Source organism: Lepisosteus platostomus, chromosome 6, assembly GCF_059453375.1.
Source record: "Lepisosteus platostomus isolate fLepPlt1 chromosome 6, fLepPlt1.hap1, whole genome shotgun sequence".
NCBI lineage: Eukaryota > Metazoa > Chordata > Actinopteri > Semionotiformes > Lepisosteidae > Lepisosteus > Lepisosteus platostomus.
The window spans coordinates 6,605,783-6,625,046 of NC_142616.1; the positions used below are offsets into that span (position 1 = coordinate 6,605,783).

Genomic DNA, 19,264 nt, shown 5'->3' on the forward strand with positions numbered 1-19,264 from the left:
ATATCCTGACCTCGGTTCCCCGATATTCACTCACTCTCAAGATCGTTCAGAAAGCTGAACCTGCTGACAGTCTCTCAGGGGTCATCGTCAGGACACTACGCTTTCAGGAACATCAGGAGAGTTACATGATATCTGGCAATACAGTATACAGTACAATACAGTACAATTCAGACCTTGTTTTTAATATCATTTTAATTACTGTATTGTTTAATACAATTGAATAACTCCAACAGTAATATTAAGGAAATCAAAGGTATTTAGTAGGAGTGAGGTCTTGTATAATCGATTCAATCTTCTATTAGCATTATAAAAATAAACATTAATTCTGTATTTATTTATAATACCTTACCAAAAGTGAATACAGTTTAATAGCTTAAACAATCATATTAAGGAAAGCAAAGGTACTTCGTAGGAGTGATGCATTGAGCTCTTGAGAAACCAATGAAAACGTTTATCACCCTTATAAAAGTAATGCTTTAAATTAATTCTTTATTTTTAACATGTATTCACGACCCGTTATAAACACTTGTAAAAACATTAAAAGGCTTGAAAGCTGCATTTTAATATGTGTTTTGTATTCCGCCTCTAGTGTAAACTCCTTGCTCTGTTAATGTGACTCAAACTCAGTTGCACACAGCTGATGCCCACAAGCTGATCCAGGGCGGATAATACGCAAATCAGCACAAGGCTCTGGCCAATCAGGGTCCAGACCACTAAACCATATGATTGCAGAAAATCGGTGTGTTGAACATGCAAATTCAACACGGACAACAGGACAAATTATTTCACCAAGGTATGCAAAACAATTCAGCGTTCTTACTAACCGAAAAATATGCACACCGTTTTCATCCCATCCAGTTTAGACGCAAACGGATGAAGCAGGCAACAAAACCAGTCCACCGCGTTCACCAAACCTGACAAAAACAAATATTGTGGAAATACAAACGTAAGCACCAAATACTTTAATCAGACAACACACCGTATCCACACACGTGTACTGCCGGTGATATTTCAATTCAGCACCCACTGGAAATCTGAATTCCTCCTCTATAATGCGTCCAAACCAATGAGGTCCAAACCAATACAGTATATACAGTACATGCCCACAGAATGCTACAAAAAAGATTATCTGTGATTTTTAAATGCGCAAACAAGTCAAATCAATCTGTACTCTACTGTAAGGAAAAAGCCCTCGAGAAACAGTCCCATTTCATCAATGCATCCAGTCAAGATGGAATGGACACATAGCGTTAGGTTACACAAACGATTATGAGTGAAATTAAAAGGTGCTAAGCAGACTTATCCTTGCGTTCAGAGCATGCCTGGCATTGAAGCCGGACTTTCTGCGTACTCGATACTGTACATCATTTATAAAGACAAAAAAACGGACTTCTCCAGTCTTTTCTCTAACGTGGGTTGTAGTAACACGCTTAAGACACTGGGCTTTCACGCGGGGATTTATAAAGCTAGTTGTAGATTTATGCTCTCTTAAATTGGCATATTTGCACGTTTTATTCCAAGAATATATGCAGTACTAGTTCATTTAGGATAAATTAATTCTCATTTTAACGCGCGGCTAGCAACCGACCTGTCCGACACTCTTTGTCTCTGAACCACAGACCGTCTGACTTACTAAATAAATCAATATATTTTCTTTGTACGGTCAGATGATGTTTTTTTTTTCACTCATTGTTGTGTAAATGCACTCAGAAAATCCATACATGTGTATGGGTACGTTTCTTTCGGTGTAGGAATACAAAACACAACATTAAATGGGCTAAATTTGTATTTCGCTTTGTTTTTGAGAATATGAAGTCCATCTAAATGAATCTGTTTACAAACCGCTCTCTAATTGGAACGAAAACGCATCGATGGGGAAACCCCAGGACAGAAATATACTAACAGAACTCATAAACAAAGCAAAACAGGAAGCTTCCACGGCAGGTGGGCGGGACCTTCAGCAAAACAGGAAGCGTGGGCGGGACCTTCCTTCACTTCCTATGTAGAGTTTGCTGTATCTGTGTCTTCCTGCGATTAATATATGGGAGCAAATGAACCTCCCAAATCATGTTTTATTTGGCAAAATTAACTTCAGCACTGCCTACAAGGCTTGAGTTCTTCTGGAAGAATTAACACCATCAAAATGATTGTTGTAATTTCTTTTTAGGTCGGTTGGTTTTTGCTTTGTCAAACGTCAAAACGAACTCAAAGTATGGCTTAGCAAGCAACCCCTGACATTTTTACTATCTGGTTTTCTTAGATCCCATTAGGCAATGCTACTGGGTCAAAGGAGTCTTCTGCAGATCTCGACAAGTGCCAGACCTGCTACATGGTTTTAAGTCCCATTTGTAAGAACACAGCGGATTATTTCACTCAAGGGGAATGGGAGGTATTAATTCCTAAGGGACAGACAGGTGGAGAAAGAGGAAAAGAGGTAATGAGTTTATATTCACCCCATAGATGGAGAGGAGAAAACCCACAAAAAAGAAAATTTGGTAATTGCGAATTGCCACTGTGCAATGGTTTCTACCAACAGCTTTTCACAATTTTTGTGAAGGTTTTTTTTTATATATATATTAAGGAAATATATATACAGTATGAGGGAATCATTCTCTCTCCAAAACAACATTTTTTTTTTCTGTTCAAACTTTGAAAAATCTATTTTATGGGGTGTCTCACTTCCAGAGGGACACAGAGGTAATTATTTTGTCCTCAGTGGGACTGCCCCCTTGCCCTTGGCCAGGGACAGCTCTGTCATAGTTTATTAAACTAAAATTTCAATTTAAATTCTTTTCATTGCTGAACTTTAAACGAAAACCACTTTGGCTTTTACATTGGAACTAAATAGGTGGTGCTTCCGCACGTATTAGACCTGATTTTCAAAACAGGGATTTTTTTTTCAATTTTTTCTGTGTTTTTCCATTGGAATGTAGAGAGTTTGCAATGACCATTTTCTCCTGAGACCATCCTGTGCTTCTGGGTACTTTGCAAGCAAAGTCTCACTTTCAGTCTTCTCCCTCTATCAAAGAGCCCTGGGCTTTATCAATTGGTAGGGGAGTAAGAGTCTTGATATATCAGCACTGACACATGGAAAGCTTGTAAAATGTATGATATAGTAATTGATTTATTTTTATATATTTATATATATATTTATATTTAACCAGATAACTCAAATGATTAAACCATTCTCATGTGCAGTAACTATATTCACTGAGCCCTCTAATATGGGACTCTGGGGTGTATCAGCAGTGACCCAGCTGGGACATAAACCCATGTTCATGGATGACAAAGGGATGACTTCACACAACTATCCCCTTAAAATTTAATCACAGACAACTCACAGGCAGCAGGGCTGTTAGTTCTAGACATAACATTATGCAAAAGAAGATTTTGCAATTTTGAAACTATTTTGATTCTCTTGATTTGATTACTGCACATTACACATAGCGTTTAAGATTTAACTTTAAGATTACACTTACTTAAAAACTATCTTGAAGTAATTTATGCCTTAGAATCCATTTGTGTAGATCAATAAAGATCTTAATCAGGTCTTATCAGGGGGCGCTCACCCTGTGGTCTAGGTGGGTCCTAATTCCAAAGTATAGTGATGGGGAAACTATACTATATAAAGGCACTGTCTTTCGGATGAGACAAAACTAAGGTCCTGACTCTCTGTGGTCATTAAAAAGTCCAGGGCGTTTCTTGGAAAGAGTAGGGGTGTTATCCCAGTGTCCTGGTCAAATTTCCCATTGGCCCTTACAAATTATGGCCTCCTAATAATCTCCATCTATAAATTGGCTTCATCACTCTCTATATATAGTGTATATATAGTATTTCAACAAATTAAGATAAACCCCTAAATTTATCTTCATTCTTTTGACAACCATACAATAATAGAAAAAAACTGTATTTCAAAGCAGTTATTTGACACTGATCTCACAAATCACATATTTAAGGTTTCCTTCACCACGCTGTTGTTCCCTGTTTATCTGCAGTTACGTCTCCTGCTCTCTCAGCTGCTCCTTCTCCTCTCTCTACAGTGTCTATTATCTCCTGGTCTCTTCTCATCGGCTGGTCTCTCAGCTGCTCCATCTCCCTCTCCTGCCTCTTGTACGGCTCTTTGTCCCCTCTGTAACCCCTGTGGAAGGTCTCTTCATCACTCTGCTCCCTTCTCTCTCCATCTCCTCATTTCTCTTCCACTCTGCTCCTCTTCCCCTAGTCTCTCAGCTGCTGCTTCTCCTTTCTCTACAGTCTCTGATATCTCCTGGTCTTCTCTCATCTGCTGGTCTCTCAGCTGCTCCTTCTCCTTTCTCTACAGTCTCTGATATCTCCTGGTCTTCTCTCATCTGCTGGTCTCTCAGCTGCTCCTTCTCCTCTCTCTACAGTGTCTCTTTATCTCCTGGTCTCCTCTCATTGGCTGGTCTCTCAGCTGCTCCTTTTCCTTTCTCTACAGTGTCTATTATCTCCAGGTCTCCTTTCATCTGCTGGTCTCTCAGCTGCTCCTTCTCCCTCTCCTGCCTCTTGTACAGCTCCTTTTCCCCCCTGTAACCACTGTGGAAGGTCTCTTCATCACTTTCCTCCGTTCTCTCTCCAGTTCCTCTCTTTTCTCCTACTCTGCTCCTTGTTTCCTGGTCTTTCAGCTGTTCCATCTCCTCTTTCTGCAACATTTTCTGCTGCATTTTCACATCCTGTGGTAGATCCACATGTCTCTGTCCTCTTTCCACCCCTCTTCTACCTGTCCAAAATACAGCTGCAGATCATTTGATATGTTCCAACATTACAGTAATTTGTGCCTCCTATATTCTTTGAGCTGTTGGATTAAGATGAGATTTCCATGGCTGTTTTTGTTTAAACCCTTCTTCATGGTGTATTTTAGTATCGTTTTTTTTGTAGATCACTGATTGTCCACAGTGTAGGCAGAATATCTTGGATGACAGCACTAGCTAAGTAGATTAATTACCATTAATTCACAGGCCTTACTGACCCTTTTAGAAGACTATTGTTCATCAGCATAGCAATGGAGACCTACTGTGTATGTCTATGATTTCCATGCAGATCAATAGGGAATGGCCATCTTCTGCCTTCATAGAATTCTCCTCCAACAGCTCATTTCAGAAATCTTTCCTCAAAGCAGAAATCTTTCTCCCGGCAAATGTTCTCAAAACTCTGTCTCCGTGACTTGAAAAACCCATGAGGTCATTTGAAACACCTGACCTTACCTCTAAAAATAGCTGGTCAAAAACATGCTCGGAAAAGGAGAAAACAAACCTTCCCGTAGCCAATCGCGGCCTGCCGATTTACATAAATGTCCCCGATTTCCCTGAGTGACGCACGGATACCTCATAAACAGCCCTTCGTAAGCTCCATCGGTCATAACGGCTGTGGGCGCTGAGCATTGTAACACCTTGAGGAAGACGTCCAAGATGCTTACCGTACAAGTCCTGGTTGCTCTGGTCTCTGTGACCCGTAAGTATGATTTTTTTAACTAGAAAACTCACATTCCTTTTTTACAAATAGTATACGATTCCAACAAGAGAAACAGTCATTAGAAAATACTTCTTGAAACGGAAAGAAATCAATGGAATGTCTTAAACAGGAAAGAATCAAACTGAGGACAATGAACCAAGGCAATACGGAACTCGAGAAATATGTGGATTATGAGTGGCAATAAAATGTTTTTGCCATGTTGTCAAATTACAGAAATCTCAAGCCTGAATTTGAAAAAGGTGTCCAAAGCAGGTGCATCGGACAAACACATTTCTGAAAAATCATTGGGATTTTGCACAATTTCGTGAAAACTCCAGCATTTCTAAAGAGAATTAGCACCAGTATTGCAGAGCATAATGTTAAACTGTTTTTATCATCCACAGTTGTCCAAGGAGGAGCAGTTTTCTCCCAGTCTCCCTCAGTCGTCCCTGTGTCTCTTGGAGATTCTGTCACTCTGGAGTGCTCAGTTAAGGGTGATAATGTCAGCAGAATAAATGTGCACTGGATTCGTCAGACCCCTGGGAAACAACCTAAAGGGGGGTAGTGAGATTTAATTCTGATAATAAGATCTACAGACCCTCTGCGATCCCTGATCGGTTTGTCCCATCCAGGGATGAGTCCAAGAACAGCTATCTTCTCACAGTGAGCAACATTCAGGAGGGAGACGACTCTGTCTATTTCTGTTTCATGTACTATACTGATGGCGAACAGACATGGGGAGAAGGAACTCGCATCAAAGTTCTCAGTAAGTGTCTTAACTTTCTAAAACAGCAAAAACAAACAGATAACTCTGAATGCCACAGTATATAAATAACATGTATGTTATTCTATAATCATGTAATAGGTTTATTCCATGCTGGAAAAAAGAAGAAAGAGAACACAACGTTTCGGCCGTGGAGCCTTCTTCAGGTGTGAGAGAGACAGGGCAGTAGGCAAAGGTAAAGTAGCGGGAGAACAAAGGTTGAGAGGGAGGAGGAGTGAGAGGCGGGAGCAGGGGACAGAAAGAGAGGCCAATCAAGAGGTGTGAAGTCAGAATGGGTGCAGAGAGGTGTGAAATGAAACTTCCAATGAATGGAGAAAATTTAAAAGAACAGTAATCTGTCGTTAAGGGAAGGGAGAATGTGTGATCCTAGCTGCAGAATAATTTTAGTTTCAGTGGTCTTTCTGATGTATGAGTTTGGAAAACCGTCTTTGAGAACACAGACGGAGAGATTAGAGTGGTCGTGGCCATCAGAGGTGAAATGAGAAACAATGGGTTTAAAGAGATCTTTAATCTTCACAGCCCTGACGTGTTCTCTGAGGCGGTCTCCGAGTCTCCTTCCTGTTTCCCCAATGTAGATGGCTGGGCATTTACTGCAAGAGATACAGTAAATAAGGTTGCTGGAGGTACAAGATGCTGTCTGGGTGATCCGGAATTGTCCTGAGGGGCCTTGAATGAGTGTGGTGGTGGCTGTGTACTTGCAGGTGATACAGCGAGCTCTGTTGCAAGGGAAAGTGCCTGGTGTGGATGGTTGCTGAGGGTGGTCAAGGGAGCTGTGAACAAGGAGGTTACGCAGATTAGGTGGTCGGCGATATGAGATGATAGGGCAATCAGAAAAGAGGGCCCCAATGGAGGGATCATCCTGTAGGATGGAAAAGTTCTGGTTAATGGTCCTGGGGATAGGAAGTGTGTTAGGGTGGTAAGGAAGCACCAAAGGAATGCGGTTGTTATGGCGGGAGTTCCTGATCGGGTTGATGGTCCGGGGGGTGTTTTTGGCTCGGGCAAGGGCCCTGTCAATCACACTGCTGGGGTATCCTCTGTTGATGAAAAATGAGTACATTTAACAATTAACTTTGTTGCTGCTTATGTTTAAAGTAAATCCATACATTCCATACATAAAGGGATAGATGACGTATTTAATACTCAATGTTAATTAATTCAGCCTTTCATTTTCTAATGTTTAAGCAATAATAAATCCTTACACTTACAGTATATAGCTCTTTTCTGGACACTCCACTTAAAGCGCTTTACAGGTAATAAGGACTCCCCTCCACCACCACCAGTGTGTAGCCCCCACCTGGATGATGCGACAGCAGCCAAAGTTCCTCCACTATCTTTGGCATACTCACCAAAATCACCAAACATCAGCTACCAGTGGGGAGGTGAACAGAGTGATGAAGCCAGTTCACAGATGGGGATTATTAGGAGGCCGTGATTGGTAAGGGCCAAAGGGAAATTTGGCTAGGACACCGGTGGAACATCCCTACTCCCTTTGAGAAATGCCCTGGGATTTTTAATGACCACAAAGATTCAGGACCTTGGTTGGACAATAAGCATGTTTCCAATTAATTTATTTTCAGCACGTCCCCCTCCTCCACCAAAAAAAAAAAGCTGCTGGGGATGAATTCAAAACAAAACCTGAACCTTCATTAGTTTAGCTTGTATTTATTTTCAATAGCTCCTTCACAACAAGTGTCCCTTTGGTGTAAGCAAGACCTCTGTCTGTGCCACAGGTTTCAAATCTGTGGCTAAAGATCTGTACCTGTGGCTGGAAGGTTGCCAGTTCGTATCCCACGGCCGGCTGAGGAATCCTACTCTGTTGGGCCCCTGAGCAAGGCCCTTAACCCCAACTGCTCCAGGGGCACCTTATAAATGGCTGACTCTGCACGCTGACCCCAAACTTCTCTCCCTGTCTGTTAATCTCACGGAGAGCAAGCTGGGGTATGCGAAAAGACAAATTCCTAACATAAGAAACTGCATATGGCCAATAAAGTGATCTTATCTTATTTACAGGAGGTTTTCTGGCTGCCTAGTAATGGAGAGTTTTGCTGCAGTTCACCAGAGAACATATGCAGCCTTAAATAAACAGAAGAGAGATTATAGCTTGCAAAATATAATCAATTCAAACAGAGCAAGGGAGAGCAAAATTAAATTATCTTCTCCGCCTACAGCTTTGAGGGGCACACAGGTGAGTGGTAAAGTGTAAGCCAAGGTTATACTCCTTGAACTCCACATTCAACCACCAAATTCAACTTGAGTGATAGCGCACCCTGCCAAGCTCATTCAACAAACGTTAGACACCTAAAGTGCTCAGAAATCAAACACTTGAACCATTATCTAGAAAACGGACATAAAATAGGTTTTATTTCTTTGGAATATAACCTTCTAGTCCACAGACCGAGAAGAGCCATTTACTTTCAGTATTTGATCTGAAGTGAGTGTGAAATTAAGTATAGGGTTATTAGACTGCTGACAGAACTGAGAAATTATAGCGCACTTTAGTAAAAACAGATCACAGCTAATCCACAAATGATTCCGCAGACAATCATGCTGTATTAACTATGACTGCTTTTCTCTAGAGTTACAGTAAGGCAGTTAAAATAGGGGAATCACCCCCGTTTGTTTTCTCCAGATCCCCATATGTACTCTAACAAGTCATAGTGATGAGGTTTGACTGAAGAGCTCCACCCATACAAAAAGTATGTCAATACGGCTTCCAAAACTAGACTATCCTGAACCCACAATCCACCATTGTAGTCCCAAAGAAGAGCAAATTCTCAAGCGATCCACCTTCGAACTTTCTTCATGCACGTACAGTAAATAAACTGCTACAGTCTTATACTTATTTGCAACTGGGAAAAGAAAATAGTGACATATTCACTAGGGAAAGCCTTATTTCAAAACAACACTGATCTTTCCGGAAGAATGAAATATTCTTACACGTAATTCAGATTTTCTGAACCTGATTTATAAGGCGACGAAGCACAATTCATCATATAGTTAGAAACGCCTGACGCTGTATATTCCTTATTTGCATGTATTTGGCAATTAGATTACAATATAAACTGTACGGTTTAAGTAAAAATGTTGTTCTAAATTACCTGGTATCACCTTTATATAATATCAAAGCAGTTCGTTATTTTACTAATACAAAATGTAAAATACTGTCGAATACACAAAGAGGTAACTTCAAATTCACAACACCGGGAAATAAAAAGGCTGGAGTAAATTAAAGTGCATATTACAAAAACTCCTAAAAAAACGCTGATCAAAGTAAAAATTAAGATTTCGATCAGATAGGCAGCTCAGTCCTTGACCACCAGTATATACTCCAATTAGAGTTCAGGCCCAGAAAAGTAATTTACGTAATCTAGCTTTTTTATTTTACCATACGCAGTGGCCCAAGGCGGAGTAGTTACAAGGAATACTATGTTACCCTAACCCCATTTTACAAGCACAGCGTATCAATTGGGACTACATCCTTGACTGGACACTAACCTGAAGCCCACTTCCTCACCTTCTGGAGAGTATGTGAACCGAGACTCACCTGCTCCACATCAGATTTGCCAAGCACGAATCCAGACAAACACTCCAGTCAGATGCATTAGTCCACTCGGGTAGTGAACGCCCCCTGGTGGATCCTGAATGCTACAGAGACTTTAAGATTTTACTGCACGTAAGGGCTGAGATTTGTTTCAAATGACTTGAAATGAGCAAAGTTGTATTTACAATCCCTTTGCATTAAAAATATATTTTTCCCCTCTGTAATTTTCTTTGGTTATAGGTCTTTACTGATTTTGAATGACATGAACAGAAAGTGCAGACTCGGACAAATACATTTTATTGAAGTAGGGGAATCGCCTTTCACAATTTGGTCACCTTTCTTTTAAAATGTCTACATTCACAGAAATGTTACATTTACTTTGAAATCACTGGGCTCCTGCTAATCTTTGTTTAAATGCTCACACCTGCCGGCAGCTCACGTTCAATAATGAGTAGTGTTGTGAAACAAATAATTAAATAAAAAATTAGAAATTGTTTTACCCTGAGCTAGTAATTAATGGGAAAGAAAATAATTGAGTTAACATAGGGTAGCACAACACTAAGCACTTTAATATTGTTCTCATGGAACAGCATGATGGATTAGATATGATTACCTAACTTCAGAATAAGCTTCTAAAAACCAGATCTATGAAGAAACATAAGGATCTTGCAGTACTCAGTTACTAGATAGTGCCCAACTCTGTTTTATAGAAGTCCTTGCCTGGTCCACTTGAGGACCAATTTGGCTTGAGCTGTTCCTGCTGTGGTGAAAGCCTAGAGCCTACAGCAACAGGACTGCCTATTGAAAAAGTAATGACCAGATAGAAGAGCTTTAAATCCCGTTTGCACAGTTGAGAGGATATGTTGGACAGAACCTCCCAGCATGTTTTTTTGGGGGGTTAATTAATCTCTTGGGAAAACTGGCCCTAAATGTCAGTGTGTGCATCTGCCCTGTAATGGACTGGCATTCCATACAGGGTGTACGCCGCCTTGTGTCAGTTGCTTATCAGGATAGGCTTTGGCTCCTCTCACCAACCCCTAATTGGAAGAAGCAATTAGAAAAGGGATGGATGTTGAACACAGTTAAGAGCAGGCACTGTTGCTCCCTTGCTAAAAAGTTTTACCAAACCTGAATTTTGGTTATGATTACACAGACATGAATAAAGCCAAAGCATGCATCACCAATCTTTATTTTTCGTTTGTTCATCTAGCTGGCATTCACGAGCAAAGACTCCTTCACAACTACTGTCCCTTTGGTGTAAGCCAGGCCTCTGTAGGTGCCGCTGGTTTCAAACAAATGTACACTTCCATTCCTGCAGACGATTTTCACCATGCCGGAATAAGGAAAATCCGCTTTTGCGTGACCGATGGTGATGGCAGCATCCATGATCTTCCCTGGAGGAACCTGGACCATAAACGACAGCTGCTCCTGTGTCTCCATTTCACTCACCAACTTATACCTGCGTCTGCTTCCTAGGGTCCATCTAAACCGAGGTGAGGTGTCCAAGATCTCCGGGACTTTCCCATCGACCTGGATGTCAAAGGTGAACTCCATCCGGTTGCAGACAGACCACGAGGAGGTCTTGGTTATGGTTTTGGAGGTCTCGAGGGCATACTCCTGGGTGACAGAAGAAGGGTTTTCGTAAATCATACACCGGATGGCCTCCGTGGTAACCTGGGGTATGGCATCCTCCAGAGTGGGGTACTCCACATTGGTTATGATCGTGGACTCAATGGCGTTCATGAAGATGAAGCCCAAGCAATCAATGTCCACCTCCGCCCGTCCCATAACCCCCAGGCAGATTCCCGAAGCCACATCCATAGGGTACTCCGTTTGCAGCTCCCACTCCATCATTTTCACGAAGAACTGCCGGTTGCGGCTGGTCTCGAACTTGATGGCTCCCAAGCGGGTCCCAGCTCCGTTCCCCCACAGAGAGAGGGAGGTGAAGATCTCCCCAGGTTCGAACTCGAACTCCTTGTAATCTGAGCCCAGATTTCCAAACTCCCGGACCTCCCCATTGGTCAGCCAGATCCTCACGGCCTTCACCTGCCAGCCCCCTACCCACACACCAATCTTCTCCAGCGTGGCACCATCATTCTGGCCATCAAAGTAGAAGCGATTTCCTCCCTGGCCACCAACCATGCATGCTGTGGTTGAGTAAGCCATGATGTATGTATCTATCCAAGGGGCTGCTCCTCAAGGAGAAACATGAAATAAAGCCAAACAGAGAAATGAAGTTAGTTGACTGTACCATTAAAACAGCATTAAAAGTGGAGACTAAAGGGTGTGTGAAGAGCAAAGCACCTAGTTCTCCTATACCACATTGTACTAGAAGGAAGGAAGACCTAGGCTGCTGCTACCATAACAAGAACTGGTTAGGCTCTGAACTTCTTCTTCCTGATCAACAATTCTTGCAACTATCGCACCATACATTGGAGCTGCAATAGGTGTAGCAGACCATCAATTAAGATTTTAGTGGGTCTTTTAGCATTTAAGTGGGGAACTACCTACCCAAAGGACTTCAATTTTCTCAGCAGATTGGGATAACAAGAACAGCAGTGTGCAATTTCTGCATTTAAGTAAAAATCATTTTTTTTCCTTGAGTCAGGGAGGGTGGATGTGTGGTCTCAGAAAGGGGACAGTATTAAACACCCTCTATATGTAATCTTTACACACTGGTCTTCTTGATTGGACCATGGTTAACACCACCTCTATACAAGGGGTTCCACTAATCCTTGTCCTGGGGGGGCTTTCTAGTATAATGCACAGGGGTTCATTCTAGCTAGAATTGAGTGTTGCTCAAAAACACCATGCTTTGTGTAGAAAAACTTTTCCATGCATTTTGTACTCGCACACAAAGATGATGGAGATCACGGTACCTCTAAACCTAGTATGGATCTGGAACCAGTTCAAACCATTCCCATTAGGGTCACTTATGTAATGGCACTCTTGTAGAAAAAGGAGCATATCGGAGACAATGAGCTCTGAGGTTGTGGTACTTGCTCTCCAATCCTGCAGGTACTCCCTCTGGCCTTCAGTCTGTCATCCCTAATGAACTCAGGTTCGTGAAGCTTCGATTTTCGGAGAGATGAACATTAAAACCCATACCCTCTCTGAATTCCTCAAGTTCAGAGGAATTTTCGTTTTGGTGACCAGGCTTCAAAGTTTTCCACTCTCATATCATCGATCACTCCCCATATCCCACAAATTGATTAAAAAAAAATCACAGTTCAAGTTCCAATTTCTCAGGCCAGTTATTTAAATCTCAGTAACAAAATCATGAACTTTCTGAAAGCACTAGTACTCCAACTCTCATTCACTTCCCCAACACCTGTGATGAGCTGCGGCCCTTCCTGCTCACTAGTCACTGTGATAACTAAGGTAATGTGATGTACGATCGAATAAGTACAAAGTGCTTAACAATGCAAGTAACCATACATTTTGTGAGTATGGAACAGAAGACAACGGAGGAGAGGAACCAAAAAAAACTCTGGGGTCAACTGGCTGCCCAACCCCTTTGGACATGCTAACATTATATAATTTTTTTTAAAAAGGAAATTAATGCAGACATTTTCCAACGTGATCTCCATGCAGAGTTTCCCAAAAACCCTCACAAAAACGAAAGCAATATTTCTCTTGGATTAAAAGAAGTGTATTCAGCTGCTGGTGTACAATGTCATGGGGCTGCTTCACCTTACCGGAAGTTTCGTAGCCTCGTTTCGAATCACAGAACATGGTGCTGCACATATAGTAGCTGGAAATTCCATGTATATCGTGATGTCAATTAGAGGATGTTTTACTTTTATTGCGGTTTGAAATGTACTCGTCAATGCGGATTCTTTCTAACCCCGAAATATGACAATTTTAAATACTTTGAGACAAAGACAATAGAAGTGACTTCAAGTGTTATTACTTGATTAAATCAGTGATCGGCTATTTGCAGTCCCCCCCCCCCCATCACTCAGAACGAGAAAAGCAGATTGATTACAATAGATGATTGGGAGGGAAGACTGAAATTACGGTTTTATATTTATATTCAGCAGTCAGAACTGAAATGACTGCAACCGAACGAAGATTGTGGTTTTTTTTTCAGAATACAAGACTAACAGAACTACAAGAGAAAAGCAAAGACTTACGTTCAGTTTACTCCCGACTGCATTTCGCTTCGGTAAAGACTGTCAAATCGGAGGGACGTGGAGAGAGTACAGTACAGCGCTTTCTGGAACCTTCACGAACACCTCGGCGCAGTCAGAGTCGAGATAATGTTATGAGTACAGTCCAATACTGAAGTGTTTCAATACGGCGCAAACCAAAACAACTGTAGATCCCTGTTCACATCAGTTAGATAATGAAGCGCGTCGATCCGGCGCACGAAACAAAAATACTGTTTTAACAATTCAGAACTGTAGCGCTAAAAAAAAAAAAATCCTGTAAGAGACGCATTCTGTCCACCGGAGGAAAGAGCTATGTTTTCTCCAAACCCATGAACAAGTTCATATCGCTTTTTCAAGCTTACTTGATCATCCATTAGATATATATTTTTTTTTAAATCCTACCTGCACTGGATAATATTTCCATCCTTGAACATTGCCTGGACAGACTCAAGGTGCTGAAAAACTGGAACTTAGTTGCGACTAAAAATAATTCTACTGTATACTTACTTCCTGACGAAAGAACAGCAACTACATATTTCGCTTGAGACCAAATCAGAGACTTAAATGCCGACTAAAATTGAAACCTCGAAAGCCTCACCTGCAAGACAACCTGATTTTGGAGGGTAGGGGGATTTGAAAGGAGGTATTTAAATCGACAGAAGACAACCGCCTGTTAAACACAATTAGACGCACCTGGTAACGCTTGCTCCGTCTGGCAGTAGCTATAAACTGTACGCTGTAAATTACAAAATAGTGTTGACTGCGCAGTTTGATAATTTCGGATTTAAAACACTCTTGATCAAAGGAAGATTTGAAACTTCAATCGGGCAATATATAAGCTATCCCCCCAGTAAAACTAAAATCCAAGGTATTCTTTAATTCTCTTCTTGCTTCTACCGCCCACAGTTTCAAAGGTGGATTTTTTTTTACAAGTCTCCTTCAGGTATTCTTGAGTCTCGTTGCTCTGAAGTGCTCAGTTAAGAGTAATAATACCAGCATAATAGGTGTGTCAAAGGCTAGCTCAAAAGCTCAAAGGCCAAAGTAAGATTTAAAATTTCAGTCAGGCAATAATAGGATCTCACTCCATGCATCTCAATCAATTGTCATCAAAAACCATCCAATTTGGGTGCAAATCCAAGGTCATTTTTAGTTACAGATGCAGCCATTCAAAATGCACGGTAAAACCCCGTTAGTGAAATGATTTAATCGTTTAATGTCTTTACTGTGCGTGTTTTAATCCGCTTAATATGGAATTTTACAACTAAAGGGAAATTTTATTAGCTGAGCATAAAAAGAAGAGGAGCATAACGCATCTGAAGGTCATAAATGATATTAATTTAGGAACATAAACATATTATGTAAATTGTATATGGCTGGTATTGGTAGTTTAAATAAAAAATACACACCAGTATTCCACTTTCTTCCTAAACATTTGAAGCATCAAAGTCTTTCATTCGGTTACATACTGTGGTTATTTTGGAAACATTTTTACATGCTCCGTCTGACTATATTAAGTATATATACTTCATATAAAGTTATAATGTTTTAACATTTCCTATGAATATTTGAGCTTGTTATCGAAGTAAAGAAACGCATACTCTTTAGAATTTGATTAATAGGGAATATATATAATGTAATTATATTCATATAGCTCAAATTATCACAGTAGTACACATTCTTTGTAAATGTCTACATCAGTTTAATTCATTCACTCAAGGTAATGTGTGTGGTGTAATGGCTTAGGTGTGTGCCTTGCATGCTGGAGGTCGGGGGTTTGAACTAAGCTGTCGCCATGCATTTTCTTTTGACAAATAAACATTTCTTTGAAAAACTAAAATAGCAAATATTATGGACACTATATTGACATTTTTGATATTTCTAAATATCACAACATGTTCGAAGCTAAGTGATTTATTAATAACAACGAATAATTTCAAACTGCTACTGTACTGCCACAATAGTATAGCTTGTGGGAAATATATTTATTTTTCCTGCATCAAAGATTAACTCATTTAGACCGCCCTACATTATAAACTACAAGCGTTTCATTTTGTATATTGCTAGAATATCGACAGCAATGTAGTTAAAAGGAACATGTCAAAATGTTTCCAAAATAACCACAAGTGAACAAGTTGAGGGATTTGATATTAATAGAGAAATCATAACGATGACCCCTTGTTGCTAATAATACATACCCAATTGTACTGTAATCCACTTTCTTTGTAAACACATTTTAGTTTTAATTTGACTAATTCACGCATGATGAATTGTGAGAGAGTGATAGATGGAGACAAGATGGAGGTTCTTGTCAAAACTACATTCCCCAGAATGCAGTGGGAAAGAATGTCAGTTACCCCCAGTGACCTGACCAGCTGATGCACTGCTGCACTAATGCACTGATACATATATACATATTCCAATACATATAACTACTGGAGGATTTTTTTATCCATTTCAGGTAAATGAGGGGAATTAAATCAGTCAGAATCTCGGAGTGCCAATTGCAAACTCATCAAAGCGATTTACAAGTTCTGGGAGGAAGAGCTGACAGAACAAAGCTGCAACAATTTTTTAACGGGCTGTTTTGTGTTCTTCCTAAGATTGTCGAGCGCAGTGGGGGACATTTGACAGATGCTTTTGTTCTGTGTTGCATTGTTAGACTGTGAATCAATAAAAGCATTTAATTTAACATGCGTTTGCGATATTAATAAAAAATAAATGTAAATAGTATGAAAATGTCTTCTCCTCCTTGCCCCCTGGGGGTAATGAGGACTCTCCATTATGAACATAAATGTAAAGCCCCAAAATAAACACACAGCAATAAATAACGTGTTGTACATTGACTTTTTTATTAAGTGATAGGCAAAAAGCAGGGCAATGACTTTCTCTGCAACTTAGTTGAAGAAGTAAGTAGGTGACTCAAAACTTGAAGCCCAGCAGCAACAATAATTGTACAGTGTGTATTCTCCTGTCAAGGTACAAAGTAAAGTACATAACGTGGTTATGTATCGGGAATGTTTGCAAATCTTGCAATAATTGTACAGTATATGCTTTTGGGAACACATTTGTTTTCGAGAGAGAGAGAGAGAGAGAGAGAGAGAGAGAGAGAGAGAGAGAGAGAGAGAGAGAGAGAGAGAGAGAGAGTAGGAAGAGACAGAAAAAAGTGAACCCTGTTTTTTTATAGTCAGAAGGCTTTAACTGATATAAAATATATAGCATAATGCCTTCTCGTGTTATGAAGTCACTTGCACCTGGGATCTGCTTTATTCAAACTAAGGTTTCTAAAAATGCAACCAGGTACTAGATATTGTTTAAATAGAAGCTTTGAGGTGTAGGTTGCAGGCTCTGTGTCATTCACTATTTTATTTAATTATTAATACTGGATCACTTAACATTGAATATGAAAAACACAAAATAATGTTCACAAAGTATACATAATATTTAAATTTTATTTTTTACAAAGTCTTTGTTAGAAGAAAAACTTGTGCCCGAGCCTGGTATTGAACTCAGATCACCTACATAGAAGGAACAGCTTAAAAATGTTTCTAAAATAATCATGTGTGAATGAGTCAAATTAAAAATAAAAAGTTTTTTCAAAGAAAGTGGATTACAGTAATACTACCAGCTATATAAATACATATATTTAGATCCTTAATTTAATATTATTAATTTATTTCGACAAGCAATTCCATATTAAATTCCCTATTTAGTGGATTCTATTCTGCAATTTCCCTCACAGGTCCAATAAAGTATCTATCTAAAAAGCATGAGGTTTTATACTGCAATAACGTGCAAGTATTCATAGAAAAGGTTAATCATTTAACTTTAAACGTGATATTTAGAAATACCAACAAATTCAATATAGTGTCGATAATATTTACTATTTTAGTTTTTCAAAGAAATGTTTATTTATTAAAAGAAAATTCATGGTGAAAGCCGGATTAGAACCCCCAAAGTCCAGAGCGCAAGGCACACACGTCAGCCATTACACCAACACGCTGCTTATTGACTGAAAAGGGCAGGCAAAATGTCTTCACATAATCACAGGTGAATGATGCAGACAGTTACAAAGAATGTGGACCATGGTAATACTTTGAGTTTACAGCCTGTCCAAAGCCATTAATTACTAAAACTATTAATATCTTCCATACAGACTTTAATGCATGAAATATTCTTGCATAATTAAAATATTTATGAGGAAGGTGGAAGGTTGTGTACTTTTGTCCAACTGAGCAATCTTGCTCTTACAAAATATACTGACTTTTTAATTTTTACAGATTAACATGCTGTAATACACTGTTTAAAATTAAGTGTAAAGAGTTAATTTTAACTAGAAAAAGATTCCAGGGATTCAAAACCGGGTGTTTTCTGGCGACAGCTCAAATACTGTACATGCCACATTAAGCTTTATTAGCTCCACCTGGCTGTTTTACAAGGTGCTCCTGGATACCGTTATCATAACACGCTATATGATGTGTCATGAAGCGCAACACCTACCGCGTTTGGACCCAGAGTACTTTGCACATTTTGAATGGCTGGATCTGTATATGCTAGGTTGACTACCCATTTTCTAAGGAGGTATTTTTTTTTAAGTCTCCTTCAGTTATCCCCGAGTCTCCAGGACAACCTGTCACTTTGAAGCACTCAGTTATGGGTGATAATGTCAGTGAAATTGAATTTGTCTGACAGCTGAAAAGATTCTCCAAGGGTGGGAAATGCACACTTCTCCCATGAGATCTACACATCGTCTGCAGTGTCAGATTGATTTGTCTCATCCAGGATACCTGAGGACCAACTTTCTTCTCACTGTAAATGAGAAGAGCACCAACTATTTCTGCTTTATCCCACAGACTGCACAGAGACTAGGAGAGGGAAATCAAACACCTTGGAGCTTTATTAAAGCAGAGGTAACCCATCTACAGTACATAGCAATAATGGACAGAATTCAAGCATGTGCATCTACATCCATCTAAGTGTTAGCATTACTTATATATAAACATATTAATCCAAAAGCTTATTACTCTAAAGGTTGTGCAACCTAGAATCCATGTTAAAAGCACAGGGTGCAAGGTGGTACTGTACCCTAGCCTGGAAATTAGTTAATCATTAATAGAAAGGAATATGTAATTTAGGCATTAATTAACTTCTTTTGAGCATAATCTAGAACTATGGTACCTGGGCAAGACCAGTTGAAAAACAGAGGACCAGTGAAGAGCTGTGGTAGAACAGCCTAGTCCTTGGAAATGAACTGGTTGCACAACAGGACACTTATGCACTTGGAGAAAAAGTGTAGCACTTAACTTGCAGGAAGAACACCTC

The 19,264-nt window shown here is 39.9% G+C and overlaps 1 protein-coding gene and 1 long non-coding RNA gene across 6 annotated transcripts; one reads left to right on the plus strand and one right to left on the minus strand.

Annotated features, from left to right (window-relative positions):
• Positions 1-3,958: 3,958 nt before the first annotated feature.
• LOC148659789 (uncharacterized) lies at positions 3,959-6,251 on the plus strand. The gene is made up of 3 exons (XR_015939332.1): positions 3,959-4,402; positions 4,470-5,466; positions 5,871-6,251. It is a non-coding gene; the product is annotated as an uncharacterized LOC148659789 (long non-coding RNA).
• Positions 6,252-10,963: 4,712 nt separating this feature from the next.
• LOC148659790 (aerolysin-like protein) lies at positions 10,964-14,805 on the minus strand. 5 transcript variants are annotated; one of them, XM_088633949.1, is made up of 3 exons: positions 14,348-14,805; positions 13,928-14,029; positions 10,964-11,986 (listed from the first exon to the last, which is right to left on the minus strand). In XM_088633949.1, exon 3 carries the CDS (start codon positions 11,955-11,957, stop codon positions 10,998-11,000), a length of 960 nt encoding a protein of 319 aa, XP_088490075.1. In that variant the 5' UTR covers positions 11,958-11,986; positions 13,928-14,029; positions 14,348-14,805; the 3' UTR covers positions 10,964-10,997. The 5 variants fall into 5 exon arrangements, with proteins under 5 accessions (XP_088490075.1, XP_088490072.1, XP_088490071.1 ...); XM_088633946.1 differs by lacking the exon at positions 13,928-14,029 and having other exon boundaries at positions 10,964-11,983; positions 14,348-14,804; XM_088633945.1 differs by lacking the exon at positions 13,928-14,029 and having other exon boundaries at positions 14,348-14,804.
• Between the last annotated feature and the right edge of the window lie 4,459 nt (positions 14,806-19,264).

Excerpts from the sequence above, each read along its gene's own strand:
- LOC148659790 (XM_088633945.1), bottom strand. The coding sequence starts at position 14,369 with ATGGAAATATTATCCAGTGCAG. Across the intron at positions 11,987-14,347 it reads GGAAATATTATCCAGTGCAG|GAGCAGCCCCTTGGATAGAT; the intron begins GTAGGATTTAAA and ends TTTCTCCTTGAG.